Here is a 13,052-nt window from a genome sequence, read left to right as displayed (position 1 = left end):
GGGCCCACACCCGCTCCTGCGGTTCCTGGCCCGGTTTACCTTTGCAAAAAGCAAACTTCTATTCATGAACTGTAATATAAAACCAAAACCAGCAAAATTGGTGGAATACAACTGAGTTTAATGCGGCAGTTCCATCCCACAAATGCTTGTGGGCAAGGGAGGGAGCAAGGGGTAGTGGAGAGGGCAGGAACCTCTTACACGAGATTTTCATGATTGAGGGGAAAAAAAAGCTAAAAGGCAATGGTCTGAAGCACACAGGAGGCATTCATGAGAGTATGTTACCGTGAAGCTTATGGGGAGGAGGGTGGAGGAGAGAAAGGGTTAAAAGACCAAGATCAAGTTGTGGCTAAACCATGATACATTTCTTTCCTACAAAGTAGTAGTCTGACACTTTTCAGAGCTAGTTCAAGCTGGTTTTCCACATTTAGGAGTTCTGACGCCACTCTGGCTCTTGCAGCGCAATTCAGTAGTTATCATATCACCAGCCAGCGACCTTTCAGCAGAAGGCAAGTCAGATAAGGTTTAGTTTAATAATTGCAGTTGATTACGCTTCAAACAGCTTTCTGAGCTTTTCTTTGCACAACAAAGCCTGTTGGTGCATTTTCAGAGCAGTGGTCCTCACTCTGTCCTGCTGACAGAACCAAGTCCAAAATGAGAACATCTTTTCATTTCCCATTTCTGCAAGCAGAAGTTGATTTTGGAGGCCACACAGCTCTCAAAGGGAGGTAAGGGCAAGAAATCCTGTCTTTGGCATAAAGCTTCAGTTAACCTGCCATGAGAATTCCCACTCAAAAGTAATAACTTTCAATTTGTTGTTATTAAAACTTTATTTGTTGCAGAAGGTGAAATAACCCACACCACCTGCACCTCACCCCTGACTGGAACCAATACACTGGTGTGCATGGCCCCCACTGAAATGCTCCGCATTGCGGGGTGGGGGGAAGGAAAAAAGAGGTTTTAAAATCCATTTTCAGTTCAGGCCTTTAGCACGGCACTGACACAAGTGAAGGTAAAGGATATTTTATTACTTATTTTTATAAAAAAAAAATCAGCATTGCCACTGGAGGAAAAATTAAGTTACCAGCCTTTTGCTAAGAGCGGCCATCGATTTGGTCTGAATACAGGAAAGGGAAGCCCCCCTGCACCCCGAAGACATTCAAACTGTAACGCGAATGCATCATTTTAAAGACTAATTCGTACTGTCATAAATTGACAACACCAAGAGGAACATTCTTTCTTGACACTTCACAAGAGAATACAAATTCTAGTTTACTGAGCTCAGTTTACAGGTATTTTTGCAAGCATAGGATGTGCTGCCAGTAACGGATGCTGTGACTGAAATCTTTAACTTGCATTTATTATCAAAGTCATACTGTTTACATCTGTAATGTCAACAAGATGCCACAACTACAAAAAAAGATTGTGCACATTGCAGTTTCAATGCAAAAAACAGTAAAATGGAAATCCATTTGTTAAAAAAGTAATTAAAATTACTCCAGAAAGCAACTGAATTGTTTTAACACCTTTACATCCAGTCAAATTAAAATGGTTAACAAGAAAAAATACAAATTCAAAAATCTGGTATCAGTGTTAAAAAGGCAACTACTTAAGCATTTCTATCAATTCGCACATCAATCTCCCTCCCACGAAGCTGTATCCCATTCATCATACGGCAGGCTCGCTCAGCTACTTCTGGGGACTCAAATCTAACCACACCACATCCTTTAGATTTCCCATTCTCCATCTTGATATCAGCATACAGCACGTGACCTTAAAAAAAGAAAAGAAAGGGTCTTGTTTAACCTTGCAGGTAGCAGGTAACTCTGTCAAACCACAGTTCTCTACCTTAACCCACAGAAAGTACACCTCCAGAAGCTACTGCTACTTTGAAACATAAAGCTGGACAACTTCACCAAGTCATTGTTTTAAAGAAGTTTTCTCACTTTAAGAGACTAATTGATTCAAACTGGTTCTCTCAATTCTCACTCAAGCAGCAGCACCAGAAGTAGACGAATGGAGCAAAGCACAAGCTAACAAGCCCCATCCAACTCGTCAACGCACACTTGACATCAAAACTGATGAGGCTGGGACTTGGTTTTGCCATCAGACATTGGGGAGCAAGGTCTGGGCACAGCAATCGCTGCCACGAAAAAACTCCCTGAAGCTGAACAGCACACCAGTCAGTAGCCGAGTTCAGTATTTTCTCCTTTTTTTGTGTTTTGTTTTTTAAGGACAGTTTTCCCAGACAATTATGTTCATTTAGATACAAAGAATCTGAGCAGGTGCTTTTTCAACAGTTCTCAGGACTTCGTATCTCCATTCCAGCCTCTTTGTAGTTGCAGAAAGAGGTAATCTGCATGATAAACCCAGCCCCTGAGATGGAGAAGGGTACAAATGCTTAGAAAAAGCACGTGTTAAGTGGGTTACCGACTGGCCAGGCATTTATTTCTCTTCAACACTGCAGAACTCTTGCTGGTATAGCAGGGATGGTAAACATCCTCACAATACTTGTCAATGTTAAGAGCTAGTATTTCATTCAGTCCGAGTGAAATTTTAGTTAAGACACTAGTGTCAGGAACATACCGAGTCAGGAATTACTGTTTAATTCATATTCAAGTCTCAGAGATAAAGTAACTTACCACATTCATTAAATTTATCTTTCAGCATTTTCCATGTAAAATCAAAAGGCAGCTGTGAAAAGAGAAGGACAGACCATTACTGAGGATCTGCTGAACAGCTTGCAAGCACTGCCAACTCTCCAAAACGTCATTTCCATCCTGGGACAGCCAATGTTCAGCATCCATTTACAGATGCAGAGAGCTCTTCTCCTGTTAAGGAAACGGCTTCAACTCACAAAAGCCTACCTAACTCCACCTTTGGCAGCATCCAGTATTAGACAGTCTGACTGAAGTCAACCAAGCACAGATGAGAGCAACATGTCAGTACCAACTAATTTCAGGAGGAAGGAGAGGTAGGAAGAAGGCTACTCACATTTCTCACAAATATCTGACAGGCTTTTCTGGCCACCCCAGCTGCAGGTCCTCCAGTTCCTCCAAGGGAGCCTGCAAAATTGCCTGCAAAGTTTCCACGTTCCATGTCCATTGTTCGTTCAAAATTGCTTCCCATTGCAAGTCCCATTCGATCTATGCCTGCTCCCATGCCCTGTCCCATAGCAGGACCCATTCTTTCCATGTTAGTGGCTCCAATGCGCTCCAAGCCCATTCTCTCCATGCTAGCAGCACCCATACGATCTATTCCTATTCTTTCCATAGGAGTGGCACCTATGCGATCCAAACCAGCTGGCATTCTCTCTATCACCTGCCCCATTCCAGTTCCCATTCCAGCAGGGACCATACGCTCCATACCTATACCCATTCTATCCATGCCAGAACCCATACGTTCTACGCCTGATCCCATTCTGTCCATAGTGGTGCCAACGCGGTCAATGGCAGCACCCATTCTCTCGATACCGAAGCCTATTCCAGAACCCATCCTTTCTATGCCAGAACCCATTCTCTCAATCGCTGGGCCCATCCTCTCAATGTTAGGAGCGATGTGATCTATGCCCAGAGGGGCCATTCGGTCAATTCCTGAACCCATTCGCTCCACGTTGGAGCTCATGCGATCCAAAACGAGACCCATCCTGTCTATTTCTGACCCTACTCTTTCCATCCCATGCCCCATCCCGGAAGGTATTCTTTCTATTCCCGAGCCCATACGATCAATGCCAGGTGCCATCCTCTCAATCCCAGGAATGCTGGCATTTCCACCACCTGGAACACAACACACAGATTATCAGTAATTACACAGGGACAAAAAACCCACAACCTTAACGCACGCTTACACTACTGAAATCCTTTAAGCTTTATCATCATTCAGAAGAGTGACTGCAAGCTGTGCGCTCCGTTGCTGTGGGATATGAAGCAAAGCTTTATTTCAGATGGTAAGAAGAGTACTGCTGTTACGCAGACCATCACGATTACAACACATGATTTCAGGGAGCAGTCATCTCATCAGACCATGTATTATAGCTGGGATGGAAAAAAGTTTATCCCTTTGCTAAGGAGCTTAACTTCTGTACACACAAAGAAAGCCTTCCAAAAAAAAAAAGGGAGGGGGGAGAATTTTGAAGGCATATGCAAACCTAGGGGAAGATCAGGTGGCAGAAGTAGTTTTTTTAAATATAACCTTAGCTGCTAGCTGTCCTATGCAGTACACTGGGGACTACACAGCAAGAGTAATAATTTAGTAACTGAAATCACAGTTCAAATACAGATTGTTTGGAAGAGGAGTGGAATGGCATCATCCTTGCCACGCAACTCACACTGCTTCTGCCAAGCCAGGGAGAGGCTTCTACAAGAAAAGCTTGCCCAAACCTAAGAGCCCTCTTATCACCAGAGCTCCAAGAAAAAGAAAGCAAATTCCACACACGAACCACAACAGAATGACCATTATAAAGTCACAAAGCATGTTGGCCTTTTAATGTGGATAAAAATATAAAAAGGTTGCCAGTGCCATAAAACACAAGCAAGAATAGAGTTTCTATAGCTGCTACATAAAATCCCTTGACTAAGTTGTCCTGACTCTGCTAGACAGCCTTCAAGTTCCTGCAATAAAAGGATCATTCCTCTATAGTTTAGGCCATTTTGCTGTTGTACGAAGGACCTTAGCTTACCTATCAAATCAAGTTTAGCACTGCAGCACTGTAAAAGTGTATCATGTTTGGTTTGATTCCTATTTGAGAGGCAGAAGCCTTGAAGAAAATGCATACTTAAATTACCTACATATATTTGATGAAGAGAAATAAGATATGCAGCCCTAAGGTAAACCTATGCTCAAGAAAACTGAAGCAACCCCATTTAAGAACAGCACTCATCCTGCTTCAGTATTTCAAGCTTCAGAAGTACTTTAAATAACACAGAATGGTTTTGGGTTACATGACATTTATACTTGTGCAAGTTGGCTTTTTTTTTTTTAAATGAAGAAACAACAGCAATAAACATTTAGTATTTCTTTGGCTGAAAGCCAGCAGTGTTGTGTATTTGTTCTTCCCAGAAGAGGGCTAATCCGGTGCAGGCAGGCAGAGCCAACTCTTGGGTATTTAAATGTTGTGATTCAGTCATTAAGCAAATACAATTAACTCTGTAAATTGGGGGGATGGGGGGAGAAGGTCTGCCTACTTTTGAGATATTTGGGTTCAGCTTTGTTTGAGCAAACCTGCAGGTTTCAGTACTTCATTACTGAAATAGTCCAGTATTTCTGGAGAGTCACTGGGCACCTTGCTAGGAAGCTAACTGTTATACAGGCAGCGGGAAGGAGCAGGACTTTGTTTTCACTAAAAAAAAAAGAATGTAGTATCTTACCAGTAGCATTTCAAAAATGGACAACTGCCAGCAAAGCTGACAGTCTAAAATTACTTTTTTCTCTAGTCTTCCAGTAATTTTTTCAGAAGTCTTTTAAAGCATAATATTGCTTATCTATTTAAAGATTACCTCCCTCAAAACTATTTTTATTGCATTATTTCATATATATATATATAAAAAGCAGTGAGTTACCATAACTGAAGTGCTTCTTTAAGTGGTTTGAGTTTTTTGAAGATTGTATCTGCTTTGAAACCTTAATTTTAAGGTACGCTTTTTTTTTTTAATAACATATTAAAAAAGAGAAGACGTGATCCAATCTTATAAAGAATTGTACCAGCAGTGTACTGCATTTCACTTTCTTTAGAAATTAATTTATGTTGCATCACATTAACAGAGCACAGCGGTAACAGAGCAATCTCAGGAACTGGCTGAATCAAGCTGTACACACATGGAACAGATGCTCACAGAAGACATTGAAAATGTCCCATCTTCTGAATCTTTCCACAAAGCATGCTTAATACGTTTTGCCGTCTCTAAGCTGCTACAGACAGAAGAGCACTGCACTATCCTTGCTCAGTTCAAGTAATATTTTACACCAAGTTATTTGCTATATTGACAGCCTTCTGTTACCCACTGCGGTTCAAAAAGACCAACAGAAGAGCACTAATTTTAGTGCTGCATGAGTTGCACAGTAAGGCATTCTCTTCGGTCATCTGATGTACGAGTCTATACCCAGATTCCTAAAAAAGCCTAGGAGGAAGGGAAGGAAATTAAGGTTTCACCGTATTTTTCCTCCCTACTGTCCAGGCTGCAGACTATGTTTTAGTGACAGGATTGGGTCACACATCATTCAGAATCTTGCTCTTTGCCATGCACATATATGGAAGTCTAGCATGAAGTTTCAAGGCATAAGGCAGTGCATTAACACTGTCAGAAGGTTTTCTGTCGCATCCAAAGTTCCATTATGCAGCCTCACAGATCATTACTAGTGTATCTGCCTTCTGTACAGCTCTTAGGAGTTTGATCAAAACCAAACTATTACAGCAAATATGTATAAAATATAGTCTGTCTTGGTATAACAAAGCATGCACAATTTTTATGTACAGTTCAGGTATGAGAAGCGGGTAATAAAAGTACTTAGCTTCATGTACTTACCTATTCCTCTCTCCAAGGTCTCTCCAAAACTACGAGACATTCCCATTTCATTTCTTCCAAATTCTCTTTCAAATCCTCCACCCATGGCACGATCCATCTCTAAAAAGATTAAGTTTGATACGTTCTTCAGGGTGTCTAAATGACTCCTGAGAGGACGTTTTAATACATGCATAATTTTAAAAGATTAACAGCAAGGCAAGTTTTTTTATTATGTTCTCCTTATCATTTTACCATGTCTTCTTGAGACCAAAAAAAAACAAAAAACAGGACTCGTCTCAATATAGACAAACACATTTGATGCAGCCACTTTGCCCTGGAGAGTCTTTCTGGTGACTATGGATAGAACACAATTTATCTCTTTCTGAACTAGTCCTTCAAGTCAGCCTCAAGGAATCACTTGTTTTCTGCAGCTCAGAGGCCATGAGTGACTTGTGGACACCATGGCAGCTCTAAGCTTTTAAGTTTTTCCAATAAAAGCTGAGAAGCTGAAAAATGACCATCTAAGAGAGTCTCTCCACTGCCACATTTTCAGAGAACACAAGTCAGGAGTTGGGTATACAAAGAAAATAATGCCTACCACTCATTCTGCCCATGTTCATTCCAGCTGGGAAGCGACCAATGTTTTCCATGCCACCAAAAGGACCTTCCATTCCTAAAAGAAAGTATTTTTCAGGGATTCTTTAGCAATGCGTTTCAACTTAACAGTACACTTCACCCACATAAGCTGCTTTCACAGAACGTTTCCACAGGCACCAAGACAACTCCGTATCGCAGATTCACAAAACAAAATTCAGCCAGAATTTGGTCACACGGTATCTCTCCTAAACCAAGAGCAGTTTTAACAAGTTGCATGACAAAAACATTGGTCCTGTTTCACCTGAGGTATTAACCCTTCCCCATACACCTACAGCAGTCTTATTAATACTCAAAAAGAAGCAAGTTATTATTAAATTGGTGACAACTTCAAAGAACACAAATGCCTGCTAGACATACATGGCTATGTTTACATGACTTTCAGAAAGCCCAAGCTATATACAAGTCAAAAAACACAGCTTACCTCCCATTTTATTCATTCCAAAGCCCATGCCTTCCATTCCCATTCCTCAAAATAAAAGAGAAAGCTTTATATAGCAGATGTCATTCTATAGAAGTTCAGCCGTTAGACTGGCTGTAGAAATAGAGACCATACAACATGTCCATTGTTTGGACTGAAGAGCTTACATGTGATAACTGAGTAGATTGCAACATTCCTTCTCAGAAAATAAAGCAGCAAAGGGGAAAAACCCATAGGCATTTATAAATTGAAAGCTGAATGTGTGCTACTTTTTAGGTGGCTCTTTAAAACTTGTTCTATTTAAACATATCCTAAACAAAGATTTGCAAGCCCACTAATAAGTGTTAAAAGTGACAGATGGTTTTAAAAGTTTAATGTATATTTGCAGTGTCTGCTGCTCATGCTCAAGAGTCAGAAAATGAGAGCTGTGTCTTGACCACAGTGAAAAAAAAAATGGAGCAGTTGGTTAAATTCAAGTTTCCATTATCAAGCTCATTACTTAGCTCAACAAAAACTCATTTGGCTTTTAACACTCCTAATACACTTCAACTTTTTGTGTAGGCAAAACAAAGCTATCTACCTTCTACACAGCTTAAAGCTCTCATGAAACAAAAGCATAGGAGTAATCTTCTTACCTCCAGGTCCCATGTTGCCCATTCCCATGCCTTTGTTTAAATGATTTGCATCAATAGGTTGACCTCCAGGTCCTAATCCCATGCCAATACCACCAAGACCATCTGAAGAAAATATTCAGATATCAAAAAAGCCTTCTTTCCATAGTTTGACAAAACAGCAAGTTTTATTCTTAAGTAATTGACTTTCATTCTCCAAAAAGCTTGCTGTGTTCCCACTTTGGGGGGTGTATTTAAAGCATGAAAGTGTATAGTAAATCCAGAGTAGATGTGTCTTGAAATACACTAAAAACTATCTCCAGTATTTTTTCTCATAATCCATTTTCCATCTTACTACTGAGAAAACTTGCTTGTTTGGTTGGTTTTAAGCTGACTCCTGAAAAATACTGGCTAGAACACTGCTTATTTTGTGCAACTCCTCAATCTAAGGAGAATAGAGTGGGCAATTTAGTATAAAGATCTTCTAACCTTTGCACAGTATTACCCTTAATTGACAAATGGCTTATTTCCACCTTTGCCAAGGTTCTTCCCTTGTAGGCAAGAATTTAACCACAAAGTTCAACCTATCATTATGATAGCCACCTATAGAATTCAGAGCACACAGCCAGCCTCTTCTCTGAGCAAACAAAGTATATCAATTCCCAGGCATAAATTTGAATCTTCCTGTACCCAAATGAATTAAGGATTCCCCAGTCCAAAGAAAGAAAAAAAAAAGCCCTCATATTTTCCTTATAGTTAATCAGGAAGAAAGAGTTCTCTGCTTGCACTTATATCAAACAACAGCTTAATGGCATTCTTTGTCTATGAGAAGAGGACTTCCTCATTTACAGCTCAGCATAATAAACACAGGAAGTGTTGAATCTTGTTTTAAAACAACACAAGATACCCCTTCCCCACCCCAATAAAGGCCAAGAAACAGGCTTCCGTTGGTATTTGTTGAGTTTTATACAAAGATAATTAAACTGGAACCCAATGGCTTTCTCTTGGACAAAGAGGTATACCGTTATAGAAAGTCAAGGCAGCAATAAAAGCCATGAATGACACTGCTGCTGAACAAGGCTTTGACAGATACACAGAAAACGGAACTAATTAAGAGATGGATTGATGGATGATCACTAAAGTTGTGCAAGTTAGCAGCACACAGCAGGTTTGGTTCCCATGCCTAAGAAAACAGCAACTGGCTGAATTAACACAGTTACGTTAACAGCCACACTTTATAGTTTTGCTGTATTTAAACAAATTAAGCCTGTGTTCTCCGCCTCTAGCTCTTCCCTTCCAACCCAGAATCTTCCTGTTCAATACTTTCAGTATCTTATCACAGCGTGATTGAGGTTGGAAGGGACCTGTGGAGGTCATCTACTCCAAACCCGCTGGCTTAAGCAGGGCCACCTAGAGCTGGTTGCCCAGGACCATATCCAGACAGCTTTTGCGTATCTCCAAGGACAGAGACTCCACAGCCTTTCTGGGCAACCTGTTGTTCCAGTACTCAGTCACCCTCACGGTAACGTTTCCTTACATTCAGATGGAGTCTCCTGTGTTTCAGTTTATGCTTACTTGCCTCTTGCCCTGTCACTGGGCACCACTGAAAAGAGCCTGGCTCCCTCTTCTTTATACCCTCCCTTCAGGTATTTACATACATTGATAAGATCCCCCTTATACACCTGAAGGCCTGGAAGATTCTTAGGTCCTCAATTCAGCCCTTCAACTGAAGGAAAAACATTAGATACCCAGAATACCGTCATGTAAAAGGAGGCACACTTTCCCTATTGACTGATTAATTATGTTTCCATTAAATCCCACTATTAACAGCAGTTTAACAAGGCATTGGGGTCTTTGAATTGCAGTTGAGAGATTTGGAAGCCTTGAGAACATGAATGGGATACTGTTTTAAGATAAGCTTCTAGCTGTGAGCTGAAAGAAGTATCCAAAAAAAAAAAAATAAAAAAAGAAAAGCTGCTCAGTGTTGTCTTACTACTTCCCACTTTGATATTATTCAGACCATTTGGATCGCAGCTTTCCAGAGTTTGAACCAGAGTCTACTGGGGCTGGGATTGAGCCCCATTTGCTGAATAGCAAAATAAAAAACATAACATGTTCAGTCATGCAGGAGAGACTTACGAGGAAGTTGTTGGGGTCGCTCTGGAGGAAAGAAGTCTCCTTTGGGAAAGGCTCGTTCGTCCTAAACACAATTCAACACATTAAATTTTGCGAGAAAAGTAAAAAACTATTCCTTGCTACCCCTCTCTTTTTTTTTTTTTTAATTAAAACACTGAAACTTAAAGCTAAAGCAATCTTCACTGTATTTATGATTGTCTTTTAGCAAAATAATCAGAAATAACCCGATTAATTCCCCGATGGCATGAGTTGACATCACTAGAAATTAGGCAAGACGCACATTTCCCCCCTCCATATTTCGACCCAATCACACATCATCCAAAATCAGGAGTACAACTACCAGTTCCAAAAGCAGTAAAAATTTGAACATACTTACCATTTTTACATGCATTGGTCTGTCAAACAGCAGCTGCCCATTAAACATCGCTATTTTTTCATTAAGGATCATTGTTCAAGCACTAGAACCACGCAAAGTCTTAAAGCTTTAAGTGCTATCTGATGCAGAGTACAAAAACCCAGTCAGAAAGGCACACCTCTCCAGCTTAAAGAAGCTTAAGAACATCGCTTCTTAAGCTATCGTTGACAGATTATCAAAAATCCTTCTGCCTTCTCCAAAAGTAAAAAGCTTTGAAATCCAAATAACTGAACATTCAAAGAATGGCTTTTTAAAATTAAAACCTGAGTTACAAATACTCTTCCAGTTAAGATTCAGTTCATTAAGAGATCACTCAAAATGTGACTCCAAAGCAGCCTAGGTGTTTAAATGTTTCATGAGTAGCTTTAGCCATTTAAAACAGGAGAAAATGTGCAAAAGTTCTCAAAATTTGCAAATCCACAAATAGGCACATTTTGAAGTATGCCACACTAGTGAATCATGTGAAATTTGTATACATCTTGCTCCCACAAGGCTCACCTTATTAGGTGCAACATGCAGAATGGAATTAACATTCACATAGAAAGAGAAACTTTGGGAGGGAAATATTTTCCTCCTTTCCATACCATACAAGTTGAGAGATCATGCACACAGCAGTATCTGTACTTTGTTGTGGTTTGGTTTTTGCGGATTGCTAGGTAGCAAACCATCACTTGCACAGTATAAGCACACAGGGAATAGAGGAACACACTAGGTCAAGCCATCTTACATTGCAAATGGACTTGTTGCATTCCTCCTTTACCTCCATCACAGGAATTTAAGACAAATCTTTCCTCAGAAATTGCATTTTAATACTAGCTACAACCTAGAGACAGAAACTCACTATATGGGCTAGAAACACATATATCTACATGGAAAAGAGAATCCACTTTATTAATGACTCTGTGCAAATAGCGACAATTCTTTCAAGATAGACTTTCTTCCTCTTTTTCAGTTTTCCTTATGTTTTCCATCCACTGCAATGACTTGACTGTCTGTGGCATGGCAATATCCTCACTTGTAATACTACAACTTATATTTTCATCCTGCTTTGTTTATGGAGTTATTTGCCTATTATTTCCCATCATGACTCTTCAAGGATACATATAGCCTGAACAGCCTCTATAGCTTGCTCAAAAGTGACGGTGCCGATCCCACGACTTTTGCCATCTTTATCTTCTAGTATGTCCGCCCGAACCACAACACCGGCCATGCTGAATACTTCTTTCAGTTTCTTCCAACCAACCTTGTAATCCAACTGGAAGACAAGTGATATTGGAAGCATGACAAAGGTTTCCACCAAAGAACAGCTTTAGTGTTCTTACATTTCCTTTCCTGATATCAGCAATCTTAAGAAACACAGTCTTCACAGAGACAGGAGAAAATTTAAATAGAATAAAGAATGCTACAGAGCTTAATGCAACCTTCTTGGCTTTGTTCAAAAACACAAATTATCAGACACCGTAACACACAGGATACATCTTAATTTACAGCTTCACTACAGAATCAACAAGACTAGCCACAGAGTTACTGTGTTACCGAGTTACTACTCGGTTTTACTAGAACAGAGCTGAAAGTCTACGGCTTTTCTTCCAATTCATTAGATTTAACTCAGTTAAGACCCAGATATTCTGTGCATGGATTACAAAGCACTTACATTTGCAACAAAGACAGTGCTTCCAAGTCTCCCTGCCTGCAAGGCGTGAATAATCTCATTGGGTATGTTGGGATTGTTGAGTATACTTGGCGGGATATTGATCATGCCAGGGCCGCCCGGGCCTGGACCAATACCCATTCCACCAGCTGCTGCCATGACCTTCTGCATTGCTCTCCTGGCATGCTCACCATCGGGATCCTGCAAAAACAGAAACAACGTACTCTGTTCCCTCTGTATTCCACTAAATGCATGGACATTTAGTGACATGACTAAAACAGTCAAAAGAAGAAGGGATTCCCCTTTGTGCGGGACTATCTGCTCCCTATGGAATTCCAGCCAACTACTTCACATATCATTGTCATCCACTAATTTATTTTCTTTTAACCAATATGCCAGCATCCTTCAAGTTATCAATTTATTCCTACTCATGCATTTCCCCCAATTCTGAAAGTGTTTATCTATTACTGAATACCAACAATAAACCTCACAGTCCAAAGACCAATAAACCCAGAACGGCATCGGAAAGGTTTTGGAAGACAAGTGCCAACTAACTCTTGGCATCTTCAAAACAATGCAACAATTCATTTACCTTGCGCTTAGACTTCTTTACAAGACAAGATACAGTGTGTGAAATTTCAAGAAGACTGGTTTGGGCAATACTTCC

At 40.3% G+C, this 13,052-nt stretch overlaps 1 protein-coding gene across 2 annotated transcripts in view; it reads right to left on the bottom strand.

Moving 5' to 3' along the window:
• Positions 1-1,336: 1,336 nt before the first annotated feature.
• Positions 1,337-13,052, bottom strand: part of HNRNPM (heterogeneous nuclear ribonucleoprotein M) — a 21,800-nt gene continuing 10,084 nt past the window's right edge. Inside the window, exons 5-15 of one of the 2 annotated variants that reach the window (XM_010282118.1) lie at positions 12,389-12,586; positions 11,836-11,989; positions 10,696-10,745; positions 10,323-10,383; positions 8,208-8,309; positions 7,576-7,620; positions 7,096-7,170; positions 6,519-6,617; positions 2,992-3,773; positions 2,640-2,691; positions 1,337-1,770 (exon numbers count right to left, since the gene is read on the bottom strand). In XM_010282118.1, coding sequence (XP_010280420.1) covers positions 1,607-1,770; positions 2,640-2,691; positions 2,992-3,773; positions 6,519-6,617; positions 7,096-7,170; positions 7,576-7,620; positions 8,208-8,309; positions 10,323-10,383; positions 10,696-10,745; positions 11,836-11,989; positions 12,389-12,586 — 1,782 coding nt within the window. In that variant the 3' untranslated portion in view covers positions 1,337-1,606. The remainder of the gene's footprint in view (positions 1,771-2,639; positions 2,692-2,991; positions 3,774-6,518; positions 6,618-7,095; positions 7,171-7,575; positions 7,621-8,207; positions 8,310-10,322; positions 10,384-10,695; positions 10,746-11,835; positions 11,990-12,388; positions 12,587-13,052) is intronic. The other variant, XM_010282119.1, reaches the window with a different exon arrangement.

Source organism: Phaethon lepturus, unplaced genomic scaffold (genome assembly GCF_000687285.1).
Source record: "Phaethon lepturus isolate BGI_N335 unplaced genomic scaffold, ASM68728v1 scaffold43992, whole genome shotgun sequence".
NCBI lineage: Eukaryota > Metazoa > Chordata > Aves > Phaethontiformes > Phaethontidae > Phaethon > Phaethon lepturus.
The sequence above is the reverse complement of the archived record's forward strand: the minus strand, read 5'-3'. Positions and strand labels throughout refer to the sequence as shown.